This window comes from Camellia sinensis, chromosome 2 (genome assembly GCF_055761805.1).
Source record: "Camellia sinensis isolate YWXY chromosome 2, ASM5576180v1, whole genome shotgun sequence".
Taxonomy (NCBI): Eukaryota; Viridiplantae; Streptophyta; class Magnoliopsida; order Ericales; family Theaceae; genus Camellia; species Camellia sinensis.
Window position 1 is genome coordinate 200,404,005 of NC_138962.1, and position 23,679 is coordinate 200,427,683.

Consider the following 23,679-nt stretch of genomic DNA (forward strand, 5'->3'; position numbering starts at 1 on the left):
CTTTATCAGAATTTTTTATTTAACAGAATTAACTAAAAAAATAAAATTAATAATTGCTCTCTTATACAATAATAAAATTACATAAATTATTAATTGAAACATATTCCTAACATCATTTAAAATTGTTAATTACTTAATAATTTATTAATAAAAGAGACGATTTGTTATAAAATTAGAAATTTCAGGGGTTGAAATGTAATTTTTAGAACTATAAGGATGATTTGTATTTTAATCAAATCTCAAAAAAAGTATTTATAGTTTACCCCCCAAAAATTATGTATAAATTTTATATTTATATATTATTACGCTATCCAAATGTTTGCCAGTTTTCAATTTTCAATTAGTAAAATCACATGCCTCTATATTGTCATTTTTTCTTATAGATAATGTGATTTAGACATGTAATTACTAATATTTAATCAACTTAATCAAATAAATATTTTTAAAAATTATATTTATTGTATATTTTCGTGAAGATAAATGTAGTTTAAACATGTGTTTATTGATATTTGATATATTTTTTTTTTTCATAAATATTCAAATCATTTGCATTTAGTGCAGTAGTCACTAAATTTTCTTACTACCAAATATATTATTGTGTAAGGTCATGATAAATGCATTCCTCAACAAAAAAAAAAAAAAAAAAAAATGATAAATACCAACAAAAAAAAAAAAGGTAGAAGAAGAAGATAATATTGGAAACTAAAATAGTTTGAGCAAATTGCATGGATCTCCCCTGACAATTTCCCAAATTACAACTGACCCCATTAGTTTCGGAAAAATGACATCAATCTTCCCTAACATTTAAGTCACATTGCAGTGCACGCCATCTCGTTAGGCATCTGTTATAGACTTGGATGGCACAAGAAGATGCAAAGCAATTTTTAAATATTTTAATTTATTATCTTACTTTTCACATTTTTTTGCTCTTTCTTTCGTTTTGGGAATTTTTTTTCAATTTCTTAGTAAAAATAGGAGATGGTATTTTGTGGCTTGTTTTGGCAACTTAAAAGCAGTTTTTTTTTTTTTTTTTTTGATTTTTTTAATTATATTACCTTTATACTTTTTTATACGTTTTTTTGAAAAAAGTCAAAAAGTCAACTTTTAACTTACTTCTCAAAATAAGCCTGTCTAAGTAGTAAACATAATAAATAAGAGAAACAATTCTAAAATTTTCCAATTCTCATATAATGTGCTTATTAGATTGAATAAGTACATTAGATGTAATAGAATGATTTTGTTGTATCCGGCCGACTAATATGAAATGAATAAAATATAACCGATTAATCAGCTTAGAGCGTTTTTAACCCTTACTAAGATTTTTCATCAAATTAAATTTGGTGAAACACGTGCACTTTTTCTGCTTCAACCATGGCATCAAAACTTATATCAAATAAGGAAAAAATAAAACAAAATTCATCAAATTGAAAGAGGTTTCATGGTTCATCAAATTTTTGCAAATAACCGTTATTTTTGCAGAAGTTTCACCGTACACTGGACGACCGACCAGTTATCTTCTCAATTAACCGATTGTTTGATGAAAATTTACACAAGCGAACGACTGCCTGTACATCTACACGTATATCTTCCCAGTTAACTAGTTCTTTGATGAAAATTGAAAAATTAGTATTGGAACATATGATATCAGATGAAATTTTTCATCAAATCTTTACTCAAATTTAATAAATTTTTTGAGTAAATGGTAGAGATGTTCTAACAAAACTATTTATTTAATGATGAAGAAAAAAAAAATTGTATAATTTTCCAGGTTCAAATTTGTAAAAGCATCATATCGTGACATTCTTAATTGAGACTAGTTTCCCTCCTGTCCCAAATCGAATTAAAAGATACTGTTGGACTTATAAAAGCCCATCACATATCCCATTTTGATAATCCGTATCGTTTAAGATGTAGAAATCGTCGAATACTGTATGCTTGTAAAAAATCACTTTGATCGGATATCTATAGCTATTTCATCTGATCAGATTTCTGTCAACTGTTTATTTTTTCATCGTCCATTGTTTTTAATACAAAATTAATTTAATCATGTAGCTATCGATATCCGATCAATATGATTTTTTTACAGTAATATAATACTCAATGAGTTTTACACATTACACAGTTCAGATTATCGAAACGGGACACGTGATGAGCTTCTATAGGCCCTATAGTACCCTCCAACCCGATCTAGGACTGGAGGAAAGTTAGACCCTTCTTAATTTATTTTAAGGGTTATTTGAGATGTTCTAAATAAGTACACTTTTTAACTTTTCATGAAATATGAGTTGGATTTGAAGTGATGTGGTAAAGAGGTGATGTAATTTAAATAAGATGATGTGACTTATTGAGGGAAAAAAGTGCACTTTTTGTCTTTTGGACTAAAAAGTTGAAAAAAATATGGATGTTTGGATTAACTTTTTGACTTTTTATAGAAAAATGTGTATTAAAAAATTGTATAAAAAAGTGTGTAGGAGAAGATTAGAGATGTATGGGCCACAGCTGTACAATCTGCACGGCCGAAATGATGTAAGAAATTATTGGCTACTTTTTGAGCATTGCACTGGACGGTTTTGTTTGGCCGTGGGGGTCATTACAGGTCCCATTTTGATAATCTGAACCATCAATGTGTAGAACTCGTCGAATACTATATGTTTATAAAAAATCACGTTGATCGGATATCGATAGCTATTTGATCAGGTTTGTTTTTTTTTTCAATTGTTAATTATAACACCATCTATTTTTTTTATACAAACTGATTTGATCATATAGTTATCGATATCCAATCAATGTGATTTTTTATAGACATATAGTATTCAATGAGTTCTACACATTAAACGGTTCAGATTATCAAAACGCGACCCGTGATGGGCCCCCACAGGCCAAACAGTAATATATGAAAATTACACCCAAACTGTGCAATAGTATTCAACCAATGCTGCACAGCGCCAGATTTTTCATGATTGTTGAGTTGTATGGATGTGTAGAAAATTAATTTTTTAATATTTTTTTGGTGAATAGTGATAATTTTTTGAATTTTTTAAAAGATGTCAAACTTGACCTTAAATAAGATAGTAATTTTTTAATTTTTTGACTTTTTTAAGAGATGCCAAACCTAACATAAATAAAAAAAAATACTATACTCTTCAAATTTTCTATCAAATACATGAGTAAGGGGTTGTTTGTGATGACCTAAATAAGTGTACTTTTTATGATGCGTAGAAAAGTAGATAGATAATGTGATGAAAAAAAAATAAAAAATGTCTCACGTATTACTCCATAAAATTACAAATCTCTCGTGTATGTGATAGGAAATTCGTTATTTGATCGGGAATTTGGTTTACCCGAGCATTACCCTTCTCAATAACGGCTGACTAGAAGTAAATCATCGCAAAATATTTTGGAACAACCGATCAATCTCGATTTGAGAGACTTGCTTAGATGAGGTAAAAAATTCGATCGCGTACTATACTCTTAATTTTCATTTTCAATTTCAATTTCAATTTCAATTTCGTAATTTTAAATCGCTCTTCGAATCGATTTTTCATTTTCATTGCACTTTCTGCCCCCTTTGATTCCTGAGAAATCCGGGTTTTTTCAGCGAATTTCCTCTGTTTTCCTTCCGTTTCTCGGCAACCAAACAGGGCTTTTGCCGAAAGTTCCGAATTCTATGTTTAACTGGAGTTAGTGGTATGCATAGTTATCGACTTTTTCATTGATTGTACTGTGTAAAGACCAATTGCTTTGAGAAATCTCCTTTTATGCTTGTATCTGTGTATTGAATCTATTGATATGTATATGTGTAATTTTTGCGAGTGAGAGTATGCATCAAAATGTTGAACTTATAGGATTATGTTTGTGATGTTTGTGAAAACACCATGAATTTTTGCGATGGTAGTTATTAACTCGAGAGATTCTACAATACACACTCTCAAAAAAATGTGGACCAAATGCAAGTTATGACATTTTGTGGTGTTTGTACCATTTTGTATCTTGACAAAAATACTTTCAGTTATAACCAAAGAGACCACTATGAATCATAACCAAACACTGCTTGAGCCATAACCAAAGATTTAGTTGATCATAACTAAAATAACAATCCCAATAAGTTATAACCAATGATCACAAGAAGATCATAATTGAGGCATATGGATTAATACCACAATGGGTCATAACCAAAAACTGAAAATGATTGTAACTGAGGCATAGAGTGCTTGCCTTGTTGAGGTTTGTATTATAGATTTCCCCATCAACTCACCACTACCCTACCGCTGCATAATAATTGGTTTTTAGCAATTGATAGTTGATTCTTGTGCTAGTATTTAGTAGAATGATTTCTATTCATCTTTGGTTCTCTATTTATTCTATGACCATGGTAACTGTTAACCCAGTACTATCACTTCTGCTGCTGTGCTTGTATGCTTGTGTAGCCTGAGACAATGGCTTTCTTGATGTCTTACTTGTAATTAGATTGGTACATTTATGAGGGGAGGGGTGGGGTTGGGGGATGATGACGACGACGATGAAGCTTTCTATTTTTAGTAATTTGATATTTAATTAGGATAATGTTGGTTAGTTATTGATTTTGTGTGTGGTCTCTAGGTGTTATCTTTTATAGGTATGTATAATCTGTACATGCTGTGTGGTTGGATAGAATGATCAAAGCCAGTTCAAAATTTAGGGCTTTTGCTCTCTGGAGATTTGTATTTCCTAGCCCCCTCAAGTTGGCTACTCTCCCTCTCCCTGTTTTTTCTGTTTTGATTTTATCTTGAAAAGGTATGTAACTATGGTATCAGAGCCTCTTTCCTGTCATATATGTGGATCAAAGGCAGCTAAAGGTCATGAATGTGAAAGGTTAGGACCCAATCCCCTCGATGTGGTTGTTAGGAGGAAGACCTGCTCAAAGTGGTTTTCTAAAGTAGGTGTTATAGAAAGATTAGGTTAGATTGACAGTTTCCAACGGACAAAACACTTGAGTCTATGCATTGTGAGTTGGCCATGCTTGTAAGAGTAGCTAGGTTTGGGCTGTCAGCTTGTTGAGTACAATTGAAGCAGGTGTGTAGCTTATGCAAAGTTGTAGCTCCATTACAATCATCTAAGATAAAAACTGCAGGAGCATTTGCATTACTTAGGACATGGTTCTTTTCATAGGCACCAATTGACCTGGTTTTATTCCCGACATTTTGTTGGATTTTCACTAGAAAATTGCTTTTGAAAGACCCATTGGTCATGTTTGGTTTGTATTTGTGAAACAATTTTGAAAAATAATTTTTTGAAAAAAGTTTACAAAATTTGAAAATTTGTTTGGTTGAATGTTTTGAAGTTTTGGATTTTGAGATGATTTAATTATTATTATTATTTATTTATTTTGTAGTTGAATATGTGGGTGTGAGAGAAAAAGTGAGTGATAAATGTGCAGGATGTGAGAGAAGGGGAGAGGAGAGAGAAAAAAATGATTGATTGATGTGTAGTAGAGAGAAAAGTGATTTTGAATTTTTTTTCCAAAAATTTTCAACCAATCAAAATTTTAAAAAATTTTCTCAAAAATTGTCTCTCAAGAGACAAACCAAACAAGGCCATTGTTTTTGGAGTCTGCTCAAGAGCCTGCCTGAGAGGACTCTCAATTGCACATGTGCAGAGCTGTAAAAGTACTTTGAGGTTTGTTCCCTACACCTTCAGCGAAAAGCTCAAGCAGGGAATTAGTTTGCAAAACTACAGCGAGCCTATTGTTGATTACTCACCTTGTAAAATGCTCTGGTGTATAATGACATATGTTGGTGTCTAATGAAATATGTTTCCACTAAGAGTATTAACTTGAGAGAGCCTACTGTTGGTTTAACAAGACCGAGTTAAAGTCTATGCAATTAAACTCAACAGCTTGAACATAAAGAATAGATCTTGGAGTCAGGGTTTTACTACTGCCAAATGTTGAACATTTTGTTTTGCACCCTAGCAATTAGAATATTGATTTTACATGGTGTATGGTCATTTTTTGCCTTACTTGGTAAAGCCATATAAGGCCAGGTAAGTATAGTATAATGTTATTGGATGACTTCAATAACTATTTGATGTTTGTGGGGGATGGATTCTGTCAACTGCTCTCAATGTTGCATCAAGTAATTAGGTCAAGTGCATTCTCCTTTCATTTCTTTCTTAACAAGTCTCTACTTTATAGCATTTAGGATCATGCTTGAGAACTTGAGGATGGCTTTTTTTTTTCTTTTCTTTTTTTGTGTGTGTGCGTGTGTGTTTGTTTTAAATATCATGTTAGGTGGTGATTTCTGATTCTTTCAAAACTTGTTTTCTGATTTTTTTTATTTTTATTTTATTTTATTTTTTTTTTTTTTTTATGGAAAAATTAGAAACTAGTTTGACAAAATTAAACACCAAAAGAGATATTTTTGAATTTTCAAAATTTGTTTCAACCTCAAAAGAGAAAACCATATGAAAATAATGTGTGTTTTTTTTTTCTTCACTTTTTTCACCAATCTAGTTTTTTTAATTTTTTAAGAAAATATATTTTCAAAACTCAACCAAACACACATCTATGTTTTATTATAATTGTCTATTATATTATTCTAATTTATTTTTTCTTCTTTCAGATAGTTAAGCAAGCCACAATTTAAACCTCCTAAGGTTTCAGCTCCTGAAACACAAAATGGCTTCTTTCATCCAATCTCCTACTATTTCAACCATTAGTATTACTCAGATACACTCTAGGAGCCTGAAATTGTTGAGATACCCAAATCTACAGCATCGCCACACCTTGTACCATAAATGCATTAAACCATCCCCTCTTTGCTGTACAAATCTGTCTCCATGGGAAGCCTCACCCGTCACATATGCTGAAAATAATGATACTGGAGGGAATTTCCTAAAGGAAACTGCCAACATCTTTGAGACCCTGAGTTCTGATAAGACAGATGAAGCTCCTGTAACCACTATCAAAGAGGCTACAGATGCAGCTGATCAGACACGGTCATCTGTCCAGTTTCAGTACTTTAAATGGCCTATGTGGCTTCTGGGCCCGTCCCTTCTCCTCGCCACGGGCATGGCCCCCACCTTATGGTTACCCATATCTTCGATTTTCCTTGGACCCAACATAGCCAGCCTACTTTCCTTGACTGGACTTGACTGCATATTTAACCTCGGCGCGTCGCTCTTCCTTCTCATGGCCAATTCTTGTGCACGTCCCAAAAACCCAACTGAACCCTGTAGCAGCAAGGCTCCTTTTAGTTATCGGTTCTGGAACATGGTTGCAACCATAACCGGCTTTATCATTCCCTTGATAATGATGTTTGGTTCCCAAAAGGGCTTCCTTCAGCCCCAACTCCCCCCTATTTCGTTTGCTGTTTTATTGGGTCCATACCTTCTGCTTCTGTCAGTACAGATGATTACAGAGATGCTTATATGGCACTGGCAGTCCTCAGTGTGGCTTGTGACCCCTGTTATCTACGAAGCATACCGTGTTTTGCAGCTTATGAGAGGGCTGAAGCTTGGGGCTGAGCTTAATGCACCGGCGTGGATGGTGCACTCCATTAGAGGACTGGTGTGTTGGTGGGTATTGATTCTTGGTATGCAGCTCATGAGGGTTGCTTGGTATGCTGGTTTCACTGCTCGTGCTCGTCAACCACAGTCATCTGCTGTTGCTGATGCTAATTGATGTCTATATGGTAAAGGGTGTGTAATGGATGGCGCCTTCATACACAGGTCGGTTAGATGTCAACTGAATTGAATTTAGTTTTTGGATATTGTAGCTGTTTAATCACATACTTCTTCGTTTGGTTGCTATTTTTAATTTTTTCGATTGTGCTGTACATGTACAATATATTATGTACAGACCTGTATGCTTATGTATGAAGGGAGACATATAATAGAAAGCAAATTGTTGTAATCAATGATTATTGAGTATTTTGTCAGTTAGGCATTTCTTGGTAGAGGGGTCTATTCATTGGCTGGTAGATATTCATTGTCAAATATATATTTATACATTAGATCAAACTTACCACACAGAAATGTTAATTAAAACATTAACAATAATAATAATTGAAATTAGAATAATTTTATCAGAACCTTAGGCCTTTTTATTTATTTAAAGTTTGCTACTTATGTATCTCAGCTTTGACCCCTTTTGATGTTCTTATGTTAAAATACTGCATGAGAATGTTCTCCAATTCAATATATGTATATAATTTTTTTATTTTTAAAAAGGAAAAGAAAGAAAGATTCTTGAATTTGCTACTGTTAGACTTTAAAGTCAAGTTCTGCTATCATATTTTTAGTTGGCAAGGAGGATAAAGGTACTGAAGACTTTGACCAAATGGAGAAACTCTTATCTAATGTGACTTTAGTTTTACCCACTATCTTATGATTGAAGTGAAAGCAAAATATTTCATTGGGGTGGAATGTTTTTCTTCTTCTGTTTAATGGAAACATAGTGTTGAAGGTCACCCCATGTGAAAGGGGTGATCCTCATGTCAACAAAGGAAGACAACCAACCAAGTCAAGCTTGGTGGCCACCAACCATGTTGAAGGTCAAGAATGAAGGCTCTCCCACCTACTCCTTTGTGTATAAATAGAGACGGGAGGGAGAGGATGAGATATAGATCAGAAATTAGAGAGTGAGAGCTGTGAGTTGAGTGAGTTTCATCTCCTCCTCTGTATTTTGTATTTTGCTCCATTTTAGTGAAAACTTCTCATTTCTGTCCGTGGATGTAGGCATTGGGCCGAACCACGTAAATATTGTGTTTCCTGTGTGTGTGAGATATATTTCTGGGTGTGTTTGATCCTAACAAGTGGTATCAGAGCCGGTGTTGTGCGTTTTGCGGAAAAACAGAGTGTTGTTCCGAAACTGTCCAGAAATCGTATTGCTCGAAATCAGATTTTGAGCATACCAGGAGCAAGGGCTCGACGAGAGGAGTCCAGAAACATAAAACAGACACCCAACAGAGGCCAGACGCGCTCTCACGCGCCCCTAGAAGTTGGCGCGTGAATCCCAGTCGCGTCACGCGCCGCACGCGCTTTCAGAGGTAGAAGACGCGTGAGTTCACGCGCATGCACGCGCCTCACGCGCTTTCAGAGGTAGACGACGCGTGATCTCACGCGCGACACGCGCCGCACGCGCGCGCATCAAGCCGCTCGAGCAGGAGCCGCGTTGACCGAGCCGGAGCCGCTGACCGAGCCGCTGACTGAGCCGCTCACGTCAGCCAGACGCCAGCCGAACAGAGAAAAATCTGGTGCTTCTCAGGCGCACCAGATTCTGCCGATCTGCACCGTTAAAATTGTTTTGGCTTGATCTAAGCCATTTGGAGTCCGTTTTTGGTGATCCAATAGTGGTTTCTGACTATTTGGAGTATTCCGGACACATCCGTACGGTCAGATTGTGCTAATAAGTTTTTCAAAAATTTGCAGTTTTTATTTTGGCAATCCGAAGTGTTTTTCCGGCTAATTTGAGCAGTCCGGACTTCACAGCAAAGCCTGTTTTTCAAACAGAGATTACTTTCTGGATGATGGAGGAATCCACATCAGCTTCAGGGCCGATGATTCGGTTGAACGCTTCTAATTATGCGATATGGAAGCCGCGGATGGAGGACGTCCTGTATTGTAGAGATTTGTTTGACCCTATAGCGCTAAAGGGGGTCAAACCAGATGGAGACAAGGATGTGGACTGGATAAAAACCAACCGGAAGACTGTCGGTCAAATCAGACAGTGGATTGACCACAGTGTGTTCCACCATGTTGCCCAAGAGACAGACGCCTATGCCCTATGGATGAAATTGGAGGGCATGTACCAGTCCAAGACCGCACGGAACAAAGCCTTGATAATGAGAAGGCTTATAAACTTGAAGCTGAAGAATGGTGTGTCTGTTGCTGAACACACCAGTGAATTCCACAGCCTTGTGAACCAGCTTGCATCAATCAAAATGGAGTTGGAGGATGAGATGCAAGCATTATTATTACTCAGTTCCTTACCAGACAGCTGGGAGACGTTGGTGGTTTCTCTCAGTAATTTTGCACCCGAAGGGAAGCTGACCATGGGGATGGTCACAGACGCCTTATTCAACGAGGAGGCAAGGAAGAAAGAGATGGAAGGAGAGCAGTCCCATGCCCTTGTCACAGAAAGTAGAGGCAGAGATAGAGAAAGGGGCAGAGGTAGAGGAAGAAGTAAAAGCAGAGGGCGTTCACAGTTCAGACAGGACAACACGAGGATGTGTTTTTACTGTGATCAAGAGGATCACGTAATAAGAGATTGCCCAGAGAAAAAGGCGGACAGACAAGCCAAAGAGAAGGCTAAGGGACACGGAGGTCCCTCAACTACAGCAGTTGCAGTGCATTCCTCTGACGATGAAGAGGTGTTGCTTACAATCTCGTCAGAGTTGGAGACACCCGGCTGGATTTTGGATTCAGGGTGTACGTTCCACATATGTGCGGATAAGAAGCTTTTCTCCACTTATCGAAGAGTCAGCGGTAGCACTATCCGGATGGCCAACAACACAGTGAATAGAGTTGTCGGCATAGGGACAGTGCGATTCCTTACTAAGGATGGAAGAAAAGTAATTTTATCTGAGGTCCGACATGTGCCAGGAGTACGGAGGAATCTAATCTCCCTGAGTATGCTAGATCTAAAAGGAAATTGTTTCTCATCTAGTGGCGGGGTTCTTCATGTACGCAGAGGTGATAGAGAAATGTTGCAAGGCAAATTGTGCAACAAACTGTATAGACTGGAAGGAGAAGCTTTGACAAAGATGAGTGTTGTCAAATGCCAGTCAAAGGGTACAAAGAGAGAACATACGCAACCAAAGCGTATGATTGAGCAAGGCTTTCATCAAGAATGGCGAAAACGGTGCACGGGAACGCAAGGAGGCAGTTCAAAGGTGCACAGATCTGAGCCAGTGAAGCCAATCTTGAAGAAAGTTCAGAGCAAAGAAACCAAGTCTGTAGAAACTATGCCAGTGAAGAAGAGAGTTTCTTTTGCTCCCGTGTTAAAGACATTTTGCAACCTCTCAAAAGATGCAAGGGAGGGATGCAATTTCAAGTCGCAAAGTGAGCTTTGCAATGCACTCCAATAAGGGGGGTGCAAGCACTATGCACGGAGTTGCATAGTGGTAACTTGTACAGACCGGTGGAAGGTGTCTTGGCAGAAGGGCTAACTGTCAAACATCAGAACGGACGTACAAGTGAGACAGAACCGAACATCAGGGATTGCAGCACAGACAACGGGCGTATGAGATCGCTGGGAAGTTGTTCTGAAGTGCAGAAAGCAAAGGCTGGTTGTTCAGAAATAAGCTCCGAGCAAGGAAAATTGAAGATGTTGATGTGTCAAACTCTGAAGTTTTCTAGTTGCTCCCGTGTTTCATCATGCAAGAAGCTGCACGGTAATGCAAGGGTATCCCGAGCAGGGGGTGCAGGGCATCCAATCAGGGGGTGCTTGATACCTTGGCAGCAGGTTTTGTTGTGGATCACCTCACATGGGCTGAGGGGGTGATTGTTGAAGGTCACCCCATGTGAAAGGGGTGATCCTCATGTCAACAAAGGAAGACAACCAACCAAGTCAAGCTTGGTGGCCACCAACCATGTTGAAGGTCAAGAATGAAGGCTCTCCCACCTACTCCTTTGTGTATAAATAGAGACGGGAGGGAGATGATGAGATATAGATCAGAAATTAGAGAGTGAGAGCTGTGAGTTGAGTGAGTTTCATCTCCTCCTCTGTATTTTGTATTTTGCTCCATTTTAGTGAAAACTTCTCATTTCTGTCCGTGGATGTAGGCATTGGGCCGAACCACGTAAATATTGTGTTTCCTGTGTGTGTGAGATATATTTCTGGGTGTGTTTGATCCTAACACATAGCAGATGGCCCAGTGGTTGGGCCCCTAACATGCCCTATGTTTCATTTTGGTCCTTCCTATTTCAATTGTGTCGGTTTCATTTTCAACATGTTTAATTTGTGTTTAAATGATTTCCAGGTCAATTTTTGTCCAGATTCAAACAAAAAAACCTCGATTTCATTATAAAATTTGGACCGAATGGGCATCGTATACCTTTTGCATACAAATTAGATAAAAGGAGAATCAAATTGACACAATTGATATATCGGAATCAAATGACACCCATGTATTTACGGACGAAAAGTATATTAATTCAATTCTATAATATATGTGAAGTTCTTAGTTGTAGCCAAAATAATAATAATAAATAAATAATACGTGGGTCATGACCGGTTTGAAAGTCCACTCAAGCATTTATTCAAGAAGAAAGAAAATATCCAAACAATGATGGTTTGTTTGCTTTCACAACATATACAAGTGAGTAGGGCACTGTGATCTCATAAAACTTATCATTGCCTATGCTTTTGTATTTTCTAGATTGGTCATTGTTGAATCTATTGCTCTCTTCACGTGTGTTTGTTTTGCTATTAGAAACTATATACTTGCTTGGATTACATTGACTAGACTTTTAAAATATCATTGTATCATCTTTCTCATTTCCTTTTTTGACATGGTATTTCTTATTATAGTGTGCTATTTATTGTATTATTTTTAATAACATGATAGGCACCAAAAAAGACTCGAGGAGTGTGTCGTTCATCTTGTCAAATTTAAACATGATGAATGTTTGATTATTGATTTATTTAAATCTATTAAATTGCCTCCAAAAATACCACTTTATTTATTTTGTATATAAATAAAATAAAATTACAAATTTTTAAAAAATACTAAACATCGTATTAAAATAATTTAATTTGAAGTACAATTTGAAAGAATTTCATTAGAAAATATTAACCATTATATATATATTTTTATTTAATGTCATTTTGAATTAGGATAATGAATTGAAGTTTTCTTTTTGGAGCAAAAAATTGAAGTTTTTAAAAGTATAAATTAAAGACATTGTGAATGTGTGTAATTAGGTACACACAATTGTATCCTTTGATGGAAATAAATCGTGTTAAAATATAGCATATGAATTGCTAGAATAAAGTTTTTCAAAATATGATCAATAATGTTTGAGACCACTAAAAGTGGTGCTCTAAAAGCACCACTAGTGATGTGGCAGTGAACGGGGCCCACTGCTTGTGTCTTGTTTTTTTTTTATTTTTTTATTTAAAGTGCTTGCCAACTCATTAGTGATGCTTTAGAGCACCACTTTTAGTGGGATGTATCATTACCCAAATATGATATTTTGATACTGTAATATGTTGAAGTATTACTGCCAAAAATAGCATGATCTGTTGTAGATAGTATAAGTCTGAATTATAATGTAAATGTATTGAACCAACCTAAATGTAGCTAAAAATCTTGCTTGATATCATTTTCATTTTGTGCTTTTTTTTTTTTTTTTTCAAAAAATACCAATAATTTGTTTGATAAATGATTTTAAAAAAAAAAAGTTCTCATAATTTTTTTCTTCTTCTAAAAGAACACAACTTTTAGGAAACTTCAAATAGTTGCTTTTGAAGCAAAACCAAAGAGTCCCAACAATTCACCTTGTCTTTTGGTAATGTTTACACTTTATTATTTTTTGTTTATAAAAAATATTAAATATGTTATGTTTATTTTTGATGAAAAATGAAAAACAAAAAATTGACTTATACTTGTCTCAAAAAATTGTTTTGAAAACAAGTGAGGGCTGGTTGGAGAGGCTTGGGAATTGCAGTGGTTGAAAGTAATTGTTGATGAGTAGAGGTGGTTGGAAGTGATTGATATTAGTAGAAGATGGTTGTTGCCAATGGATAATGGTTGATAGTGGTCGGTAGTAGTTGCTAACGATGGCTAAAAGTGAGAGATAGCCGGTGATGGTGATTTTTTATTTATTTTTGATCGACGAAAGTCAGTAATTAGTCATTAGATTTGTAGTTAGGGGGAGTTGAACTCCAGCCTTCTCCTTGCAAAAGAAGGAATGAATGAAAATTTAAGAAAATAGCTTTGTTGCTAGGCTTAAGCTTAGGTTGTCATTAGCAACTTCAAATAAAAGATTAGGTCGCTAAGCTTAAGAAAATATTTTTATTTTTAGGAGCAAGTAGTTTTATATATATATATATATATTTATAATAAGAATGTAGATCCAAGTTTAACAACAAACATTTTGTACAATCTGTTATTAGTTATATTTTCCTCAACATTAGTTCAACATGATTACAAGAGATTATTAATTTTGAGATTAGTAATTTTGATATCAATATTGTTAACAATGTCTTTAGTATACATACTAAGGCCTCGTTTGGAATTATCATTCAACCCCTTAGGATTACATATCAGATCTTATATGTTTGGAATTATCACATGTTTGTTTGAAATCATTACACATGGACTTGTATGATGTAAATAATCAAAGTTCAGAATATTTTGATGATTTAACTTAATCCGGACTTTACTTGACCTCCATATTTTATATCACATTCCTCTCCATGAGATTCAATGGCCTCTATATTGAGAATATACAGTTTGAAGAACTTTAAAAAAAAAAAGGCCAATAAATAAAATTTGCCAAGAAAGAACTTATCACCAAATAAAAATATTTTAACAAGGACCAACACTGAGTAATGACCATATTTTTTTTTGTTTTTGAAACTTTTACAATGTGCAATATCATGCAGAAGGATGAAATTAAAAAAATCCCTATTATTAATGAAATTGTGAACAAAATCATTTTAAAAATATAAAAAACAATAAGTGTGTTTGGTTTGAGTTTTTTGGATTAACTTTTTTGAAAACTGAATTTTTTGATTTTCGTATTTTTTTGTTTTTACTGAATTTTTTAATATTTTAAGCAATTTTTTATACTTTTTTAGATACACCTTACTTAGATGTATCTAAAAAGTAAAAAATTTATGAAAAAATATTTTTAAAAACTAATAAATACATAAAAATACAAAATATGTACGGAATTCTCGTATTTTTTTTTTTGTATTTTTGATATTTAGTGAATTTTTAAAAGGTTTCTTTCACAAATTTTTCACTTTTTAGGTATATTTATGTTAGGTATGTCTAAAAAGTAAAAAAATTGCTTAAAATATTTAAAAAATTCAGTAAAAACAAAAAAATACGGAAAACAAGAAAGTAAAATTTTCTGAAAAGATATTTTGAAAAATTCTAACCAAGCATCATGAATAGTACTATTTGTACCCCAAAAAAAAAAAAATCAATATGTTATGGTGTAGTTAGCTTTACACATATATGATTTTCGTTATGATTTTTTGTACACATAATATTATTGAAAAATGAAGATTGTGCTCATGCGAGGTTAGTCTGGTTTCTTTATTCAACATATAAATTTAAAATTTTCCTACTTTTATTAAAATTCTAAACAATTTTGTGTTTTTTTTTATATAAAAATTTGAAAATCAAAGTAGTAAAAAAAAAAAAGTGAAAGAAAATTTAGTAAACTTGAAAAGGTTTTTTTTTTGAAAAAAAGGAATTCTTTAAGGTTAAATTACATTTTGCATCCTTTATGTTTAACCATTTTTTCACTTTGACCCTTAAAATTTATTTTTTCTCAGTATGGTCCTTTTTGTTTTAAGTTTTTTCTAGTTTACTTCCAAAACTAGTTTATATTTAAAAATTAGATGGAAAATACCATAATAATTGTCGCATTACATAAAAAAATATATATTATTATATTGGAATTTAAGTTTATGTTAGATATGTGAGTTATATGTAGTAAAATATTTTTATGTCACGTGACTTTTCTTATGTCATTTTTTATTTAATTTCTAACAGATTTTAACTTTAGGAGTAAACTGTAAAAAAAACTTGAAACGTGAATGGAGAGTGAGAAAAAATAAACTTGGTCTATCTTGGGAAATAAGAAAAAACACAAACTTTTTGGGGTTTTTTTTTTTTAAATATGCAGAAAAAAATAGAGAGATAACGTGACATAAATAAGTCAATAAGCTGACTTTTTTCTTAGTTGCCAAAATAAACCAAAAGGAGCAAAGTGTAATTTATCTATTTTTTAAATATACCGTTTAACACTTTACATTAGGATTGGGTATAGGGTTATCTAATCTGTGAAAATCGCTTAACCCGAACTGCTCACACCTATTTAGGAGGTTTTGCAAAATCGTTAGGGTCAGAAGCAGGTTAAGATTTTTTTATTTTGTGAGTTGCAGGTGGGTCACGAGTTTTACCCACACCAATACTTGCCCGTTCAAATCTTTGTACATTTTTAAAAAAAAAATCTAGACTGTGAAATTTTCTCGTAAATTTTGCAAAAGGGAAAGATAAAGTTGATGACAGATTTTTTCTATCTTAGAATCATTCTCATCATTTGAGTTCTCTATTATATTTGGACAAAGTTTCAAGATTTGTTTCACAAATTATTTTATTGTTTTCTAAACCACAAAATGGGGGTATAAAACCTTTATTTATTTTTTACTTTTTCTCTTGATGAAAATTTTTAGAAAGAGGACTGAAATTTTCTTTGAAGATTGAAAACTAAATAAATTATATAATTTTCATTTTCTATAAAATTTGCGAGGTTGTAAATGTTTTTATTTTATTTTATTTAATAGATTTGGATAAAGTTCAATAATAAATTATTTAGGGTGTTCTAAATAAGTATATTTTTTATCTTTTTAGACTAAAAAGTTGAGAAAAAAAATAGGAATGTTTGGATTAATTTTTTGACTTTTTACGAAAAAATGTGTATTAAAAAATTGTATAAATAAATGTGAAGAAGAAGTTAATGGGGGTAGGCCGTACAGTTGGCAGTGTGGTGGGTTGGTTTGGAGATGAGAAATAATTGCCTCTTTTTCAGGTTTGAATCGGACGGTGTTGTTCGGCCTGTGCGAGCCCACCATGGGTCCTGTTTTGCTAATCAGAACCGTCAATGTATAGACCTAGTTGAGTACTATATGCTCATAAAAAATCACGTTGATCAGATATCGATAGCTATTTGATCGTGCTAGTTTTTTTTGTAACTGTTAACTATAACACCATCCACTTTTTATACAAAACTAATTTGATCAAATAGTTAGCGATATCCGATCGATGTGATTTTTTACAGGCATATAGTACTCGACGATTTCTACATATTGAATTATTCAGATTATCAAAATGAAACCCGTGATCACGGACCGAACAGCACTATCTTTAAACTTGCCTCCGCCTGTGTAATTTGTTGTCAAAGTCTGCACGGGCAACTCATGTCAGCGCTGCTTTTTACCGTTATTTTGTATAAAAATCATTTTTTTATAATTTCTTTTAGTGAACAGTGATATTTTTTATTTTTATTTTTATAATTTTTCATCTTTTTATCTTTTTTTTTTTTAAAGATCTCAAACTTGTCCTTATTTCAATTCCTAACTAGTTATTGTTATCCCATTTTAATATTTGGATAAATGTAAAAATTAATAAAAAATTACTTTTAAATAAATTTAAAATTTTGAATAATTTTATTTTAATTATATTGTTGAGCATTACATCATGAATAAATTTTTAAAACAAAAAGTTCAATCTACAAATGACTTGTATATTTACGAATACTATTATGACCGTTTGTTTTGGGAGATAGAATGGAGGGATTCATAGTGATGGGATTAATAGTGAGGAGATTGATAGTGAGGGGATTAATAATGAGAATTGTTAAATTATTTTTATATAAAATAATAAAAAAATATAAAAAATTAAACATTATATTTAAAAAAAATTCCCAATATATAAAAAATAAAAAAATTTCTAATCTCCTCACTATTTTCTAATACCATCTCTACCTCCTCCTTACCAATCCCCCTTCCAAGGGTATTAGTAATACCAAGGGACTAATATTCTCAAGGCTATCTCTGTAAACAAACAAGGACATTAATAATATCTTAGTATTACTAGTCCCAATACCCTCCCTATAATCTAAAACAAACGGGGCCTTAACACAAATCACAACCTACACTATAAATAATTAAAGATTTAATTTTTTCCAAATTACAAATATACAGACGAATCCAAACCGCAAACTACACCATCAAAAATTGATTCACCAGCACCTTACTTTTACTTCACATTGAAGATGAGACTTTTAAAGGAAACGCACGAACTGTAAAGTGGGACAACAGTATAGCATAGATAACAGACACTGTCCCACTGTTGCTACTTTGCACCTCTTCTCTCTCTCTCTTTCTAAAACCAGAAATACCGCTCGCTGGAATCGGAAAACCACTTCTTTCAACTGAAACCACGCTTCGGTGAGAGAATCACCGATCGCTTCGAAAATGAGTACCGGAGAGCTTCTCAGCATCGAACCTCAGGAGCTTCAATTTCCATGTAAACTTTCTCTCATAATTTTCATACTTTTAAACTCTCCTTTATACAACAATTCGCTTTTTGGATTCAGATCTGTGCTTTTTTAACAAAAGATTTTGTGTTTTTGTTTTGGAAAAAAAAAAAAAGTTGAATTGAAGAAGCAGATCTCGTGTTCTCTGCAACTATTGAACAATTCTGATAATACGGTTGCTTTCAAGGTATAATCAATTTTTGATTCTTTGAATGTGATTTTGTTGTAATGATTTCGTGAAAGTGATTTGGGAGATTTATCAAGCCCTAGAGATTTGGAAATGTGTAATTTTTTTGATTCGTGAATTTGTCAATTTTTTAGGTCAAAACGACGAATCCGAAGAAGTATTGTGTTAGGCCTAACACTGGAATCGTGTTGCCACACTCTTCATGCGATGTTATAGGTCTCTCTCTTCTCTCTCTCTCTCTCTCTCTCTCTCTGCAATTTTGCTATTTAGTTTTTTTTTTTTTAATTATTTAATTCTCAATTCTTCATTTTAATTTGTGTTTCTTACCATAATTTTCATCTCCTTATCAACCATTTTTGTTAAGGAAAATGATATAGAACCCACTTTCTAGACCCAAGGATGGGTAAATGATAGGATTGTCTGATGATTAGAGGATATATGAGAGAGGGCTTTAGATATTCTAATAGACTATCACATTGGGTTTGAAAAGTAGGTCTAACTATTGTGTTAGAGTAGCACTACTCTTTGTTAATTATGCTATCAAACTTTATATTTCACAGATGTAGAAGCACACCCAAGGATGGATCTAGGGGGGTATGTATATTATATTAGTAATTGGTAAGATAATTTCAAATTGGAGTACATCGTACTCCTAAAATTTCAGTAGTATGCACTTTCTAGACCTATTTCTAAGACCTAATAATGGGTAAAAGATATGATAAGCTGATGATTAGAGAATCCATGAGATAGAGAGAGCTGTTTTAGATATTTTAATAGACTGTCACATTATTAAGTTTGAAAAGTAGGTCTAACTTTTGGGATAGAGAAGTATTACTCTTTGTTAATTATCGATATCAAATCTCTCTCTCTATTTGGCGATTAATTGTAAAAAAAATGTGTGGTTTAGTGACAATGCAAGCACAAAAGGAGGCTCCTCCTGACATGCAATGCAAGGACAAGTTCTTACTTCAAAGCGCAGTTGTTGGTCCTGGAGCTACCGCAAAGGATATCACTCCAGAGATGGTAATTGTGAAATTGTTATATAATTTTGTATGCAAGATCCAAAAATCTGAAACAATGTGTTGTTGCTCATATAATTGTTTTGTTTTGTTTATTTGTTTATATGTTTTTTAATTTTAAAGTTCAACAAAGAGTCTGGGAACCAAGTCGAGGAATCTAAGTTGAGAGTTGCTTATGTCCCTCCACCGCAACCACCATCACCAGTGCGAGAAGGATCAGAGGAAGGTTCTTCACCAAGGGCTTCAGTATCTGACAATGGGACTGTAAATACACCTGAATATACTGCTGTGAGTATTTGAGATGTCATACAGTGGTAACTTGAGATGAAGTTGTCTGTTGTGTTTTTAAAGTTGCCTCTCACCAGATTACATTTTGACACACTTGTGTAACTTTGTTTGTAGGCTCCAAGAGCATTTGTGGAAAGGGCACATGTTGAGCCTCAAGATAATAATTCAGAGGTTAATTTTTATTTTTTAAACCTTTCCCATATATGGCCTTTGGATTGGCATGCTTAGATGATAGTTTATCGTGGATATTTGAGAAGGTATTTTAATTAATAATCATTACCAAGAAAATTTGCATTTTGGGTATCTATTTTTAGCTTGGTATAGTGGGTGTTTAGGAAGTGGGTTTTTATGTAGGTTTTTTTAGTTGTAGGATATTATTGGAGAAAAAAAATTTTGTGTTTGGGAAGATAGTTGGTTTTTTTTGTGGTTGGATGTGATGTTTGTGAGAGAAAAAGTGAAATGATTATGAGATTTGATGTGATATTTTGTTTGGATTTGTTTTTTGTGGTTTTGCAAAAAAATTGTCTTTTAGTGAAAAAAATAAAAAAAAAACCGAAAAAAATTGTTTCCAAGCACCGCCATAGTCTCATCATAAGTTGGAACTTAAACATTGAAAGCATATATCATGTACATTTATTGTCAACTTGTAGTTTCCTTTATTTGAAATTTACTTTAATATAATGTGCTTTTGCTAATTGGTTAACATCTTCCATTTAGAGGAGACTGTAAGTGCTCTACTTATTGTAAATTTGGTACATTTGATTTTTGGACCTCTTGAGTTTGAACAGTATGTTTTATTTTTCATACCTTTGCTTTTTTTTTTCTTTTTTTTTTCTTTTAAAAAAAAAAAAAAAAAAAAAAAAAAAAAAAATTGCCTCAGGTTTGTGTTTCTAATAGTTGTTCTTTCTTGGGTCTATGAGATTATTGTTGTTCAGTCATTTTCCTTCAAATGCTTAATTACTATATTAAATTTCTACATATAAACCTTTTTTTTTTCCATGTCTTGGCTTACTATGAAGGAGATGTAACTATCTAATTCTCTTGTGTGTATTGAATTTCCTTTAGAGATATCATACTTCGGCATTTATCTTCCTTGTCTTTGCTTATAGTTCCTTCATTTTAAGAGCCCAATTATACCATGCGATTCATCCCAATTATCTCTCTTTGAGGCTGGTAAACCCATATTTTTGTGTTAGCCTCTTCCAAAGTGCATCTTTGTTATTATACATTAATTGGAATTATATTTAGGAATATTGTACTTGCAACTTTAGGTTGATGTAGCATGCCTATATTTTTGTTTCCGGCCTTATAATTCAGTAACTTGAATTCTTTATCTAGATTAATATATTTTAGAAACTTGGGGTTGCTAGACTGGCAGTTGATGCTTAGGTAAGGGTGAAATTAATATTTTATGGTCGAAATGTGAAAGTAACACTAGTGACTTAGAAAGCTTCTTTGATTTCACTTTCAAGTGGTTAGATTTAATAGCTCTCTGTTGCACACAGGCAGCTTTTTCATATTGTTTTCCTCATGCAGCATCTTTGGTTTTGCTGTAGCAATATACATCTGATTAGGAAGTTACTAGTGACCATTTGCCAATTTAGGAAGGCTTTATTTGCGCTTTTCCTATACCAAATAATCTTCAAGAATTGAGGTCTATGATTGACCTCTCAATCTGATGTATGCATGCATACTTCCCCTTTTCTCTGTCTACTAGGTTTTAATCTAATTTGTTCGTTGAATTTTAAATTTTTTACCTATGTTCATCCTTGCAAGATACCATCCTTTTTGTGTTTGGTGCATTGTCTTATTTTTGAATGCTTTGTGTGTGCATGGGTAAAAAGAGTCATCTATTGCATATAAATTTGTGATAATACTAATTCATAGGAATTTCAGGACATTGAATGGTTGTTTGTCATAAGAGTTGGTTGTGAAGAAATTGCTTCTATGGTCCATTATTGGAAATCTTGTATCTTTTAAAATGTGTCAGATTACTCTGAAGCATGTGACTTTGTAAACTTCCTGACCTTTGGTATTGGTCTTCTTTGGGTATACGATACCTTGTCCTAAGTACACTTCTTCAAACTGGTGGTACTTGTAATTATAGGATGCTGTCCAGAGAATCTGACTCTATAAAACGTGCATTTATAATTCTATTAGTTTCCATGTTCTATTTGATGACTGCAAAACCCCATTTTGGATATTTTTCTGGTTCATGTGGGCGGTTAGATATTGTTACCGAGTCCAGAAAGCAATTTCTGTGGGGTATTGTTAAATGGGTTTTAAGTTTTTAAATCATGGCAACTACTTTGATTCTTGCATAGACTATGATCATAGAATTTATTATTTTTTAAAATTCTATGACTATGGTCATAGAATTAGTACTGTATAATATAATTAAGCAACACTTCATTCTATTTCAGGTAAAAGCTCTTATTTCTAAGCTGACCGAGGAGAAAAAATCTGCGCTTCAGCAAACTAGCAAGCTTCAGCAAGAACTGGTAAGAGATTCAGTTTGTGAATACTTCTTTTGAAGAACCAACCCTCCTAATGGATGCATACTGGAAACATATAAATGCTCAGAACTTATGGGAAAGATGGAGCACCATCTTGTTGCATCTCTTTTCTGGAGGGTTTGTGGCAGAATCTTTTAATCTTCTTACAATCGATTTTGTTTCGTTGCTCCTTTGGATGCCATAAAATGCTCATAAATATACTAATGCATTTAGAATATTGTAAATGTTTGTGATCTTGTGGAGGAGAGAGAGATTTACATGATTTCAGACATTCTGATAAACAGAAATTTGTGTGTACTTTGTACCACAACTAACATATTTAAACTTCATTTGTGATCATCTATGGGATTACAAACTATTGACCTTTTTATGGGTAAGACATTCTTAGAGAAAGCACGCAAAGGATTGCAACCCCTGTAATTTCATGTCTCTCAATTGTTTTGAAACAAATCAAGAAAAATAGAAAACGTCTTCGCTAGCCAAAAATAAAGGGATCTCAACAAGTGTTTTAGCTTTGGATAGGCAATTAAATATTTTTTCTTTAGCGTCTTGCATATTAGTCCTACAATGAGTTGAACTTATCATCCCTTTCCCTAATAATTTATGATAAATGATATCCATGGGTGCATGTTTGATGAGTGTGACTAAACATACATAGTGATCTCTATTGGATGAAATGTACACGCTGCTTGTTGGAAATGGTGTCAATGACTTTTTTTAGATATATATTACATTTTTATGTAATATTTTCATTTCAGTAGGCCTATTAAACAGTAAATTCATCAACCATGTGAAATGTACACTAATTCTGCAATTTTCTGTTAATATTAACAATAGTTCCAGTTGATAGAAATAAGATTGCCTAATTAACGGTTATTAGATCTTATATATGTAGATCTTGTAAGTAATGGTTTTACACGCAAAATATTACTTCAACAGCATCACAAAAGTGCTTTTATTGTATGACTTAATTTGGGCTTACCATGTGCAGGAGCTCTTGAGACGAGAAAGCAAGAAAAGCCGTGGTGGTATTTCATTCATGTTTGTCGTTATTGTTGGCGTGCTTGGCATCCTTGTGGGGTATCTTCTTAAGAGAACATGACCGACCCCCTGGAGTTTTGCCGTCTGTTTGATCATCAGGTGTTATCCCATGTTTAAAATGATACAGAACTTTGAAGAAGACAAATGTGTGATCAACATAGGACAAAGCTTTGTATTGCATTAGCTGTCATGTAGTAATTGACTTTAACAGACATGCACTAACGGGTTTGATTTTGATTTTCTTTTGTTTTCTTGTTTGTGTTTTTGAGTGTAATTGCATGGGCAAGACTGGAAGAGCATTGTGTGACAGCTGCCTTGTTAACATGCTTCTCGGTAATTTAAGAAGGTTCTCCATCAGTGGTATTGT

The 23,679-nt window shown here is 33.6% G+C and overlaps 2 protein-coding genes across 3 annotated transcripts; both read left to right on the forward strand.

Annotated features, from left to right (window-relative positions):
• The first annotated feature begins 3,255 nt into the window (after positions 1-3,255).
• Positions 3,256-7,895, forward strand: LOC114282253 (cytochrome P450 family protein). 2 transcript variants are annotated; one of them, XM_028224894.2, is made up of 2 exons: positions 3,256-3,443; positions 6,600-7,895. In XM_028224894.2, exon 2 carries the CDS (start codon positions 6,656-6,658, stop codon positions 7,658-7,660), a length of 1,005 nt encoding a protein of 334 aa, XP_028080695.2. In that variant the 5' UTR covers positions 3,256-3,443; positions 6,600-6,655; the 3' UTR covers positions 7,661-7,895. The 2 variants fall into 2 exon arrangements, with proteins under 2 accessions (XP_028080695.2, XP_028080697.2); XM_028224896.2 differs by having other exon boundaries at positions 3,380-3,687.
• Positions 7,896-17,857: 9,962 nt separating this feature from the next.
• Positions 17,858-23,669, forward strand: VAP27-1 (vesicle associated protein). Its single transcript, XM_028224897.2, has 8 exons — positions 17,858-18,251; positions 18,378-18,448; positions 18,583-18,664; positions 19,356-19,471; positions 19,591-19,755; positions 19,870-19,926; positions 22,179-22,256; positions 23,263-23,669. The coding sequence occupies exons 1-8, from the start codon at positions 18,200-18,202 to the stop codon at positions 23,371-23,373; spliced, it is 732 nt and encodes a 243-aa protein (XP_028080698.2). The 5' UTR covers positions 17,858-18,199; the 3' UTR covers positions 23,374-23,669.
• Positions 23,670-23,679: the final 10 nt, after the last annotated feature.